The sequence below is a fragment of the Buceros rhinoceros genome, unplaced genomic scaffold (genome assembly GCF_000710305.1).
Source record: "Buceros rhinoceros silvestris isolate BGI_N320 unplaced genomic scaffold, ASM71030v1 scaffold35925, whole genome shotgun sequence".
Lineage (NCBI taxonomy): Eukaryota > Metazoa > Chordata > Aves > Bucerotiformes > Bucerotidae > Buceros > Buceros rhinoceros.
This window is the reverse complement of record NW_010412874.1, coordinates 1-1066: the sequence shown is the minus strand read 5'-3', so window position 1 is coordinate 1066 and position 1066 is coordinate 1. Positions and strand designations below refer to the sequence as shown.

General features: G+C 59.3%; 1 protein-coding gene across 1 annotated transcript in view; it reads left to right on the top strand.

Annotated features, from left to right (window-relative positions):
- The window catches only part of CPLX3 (complexin 3), a gene marked incomplete at its 3' end in the record, with an annotated part of 2240 nt that extends 1177 nt beyond the window's left edge, over positions 1-1063 (top strand). Inside the window, exon 3 of the mRNA XM_010136550.1 lies at positions 983-1063. Coding sequence (XP_010134852.1) covers positions 983-1063 — 81 coding nt within the window. The remainder of the gene's footprint in view (positions 1-982) is intronic.
- Between the last annotated feature and the right edge of the window lie 3 nt (positions 1064-1066).

Here is a 1066-nt window from a genome sequence, read left to right as displayed (position 1 = left end):
GTGCCCCCCCACTCACCCCCACCGCCGGGCGCGTGGCGGGAGCCGTGGCTTCCCGGCTGGATTAGCCAGCTCCTCGCCCCGGCTTATTTGGTGAACGTTTCCTACCTAAACTCCTAGTTTGGAATTTCCGCCTGATGAACGATTCACTCGGAACAATTTAATCAAGGGATAATTCAGCCGTTCTTGGAATTGCCACAAGCTCTTCTCCCCCCAAGCCCCCCCTTTATTCAGCAAGAGTCGCTCGGTGGTGAATAGTCTAAATTGGAGCCGGGCTAATATTAGTCCAGCAAGGTCAGCTAAGCCAAAGCGATATTGTTCAGGCTGTTCGATACGATCCAGCCAGCCTGGGTGCGAGCCCCGCTGCTTCGCACCCCCCTTCCGCTGCCAGGAAAACAACAGCTGGGGTTTATTTTTCCCCTGCCAAAAGGCAGCGACGGAAGAGATGGAGGTTTTTTTGTTCTCCGGGGGAATCGGGGATTTGTTCAGATCCGGCCCCCCGATCCTTTTGCTGCTTTCTCGTGCTTGAGATGTCCCTTCTAATCTTGCGACGGGTTTCTCGTGCTCGTTCCTGATGCCGCTTGGCAGCCGGGCTGCCTCTCGCCCTGTCTCCCTGCGGCTCTGCAGCGCGGAGCTGACCCCGAGCGACGGTGGGCGCAGTCATTAACCATACGTGTAGCTTAATTGGGTGCCGAAACCTCCCCAGCCGCTCCGATGGGAGCTGAAAGGCAATTTCTACCCGGGCTGGCTCCTCTGTTGGTGGGCGCCCAGGCTCTGCTCAGCCGCGTCCCCTCCAGGTCATGTCACAGCACGAACGAGGTTCTAACACTCAGGGACCAACCCACGCAGACCCTAAAACGGGGTGGGGGGGTGGCCCAAAGGCCATGCTGGCACCGCTGTGACCCTCACAGGTGCCTTCCGTGGCTGCAGAAGCCCCCTTCCCCCTGCAGCGTCCCCCGCCTGACCTTCTCCCGGTCCCTTTCAGAACGAGACGGATGACAACCAGATCCAGCTGGTGGGAGGTGACGTGGAGCTGCCCAAAGAGCTGGCCAAGATGATCGAGCAGGAC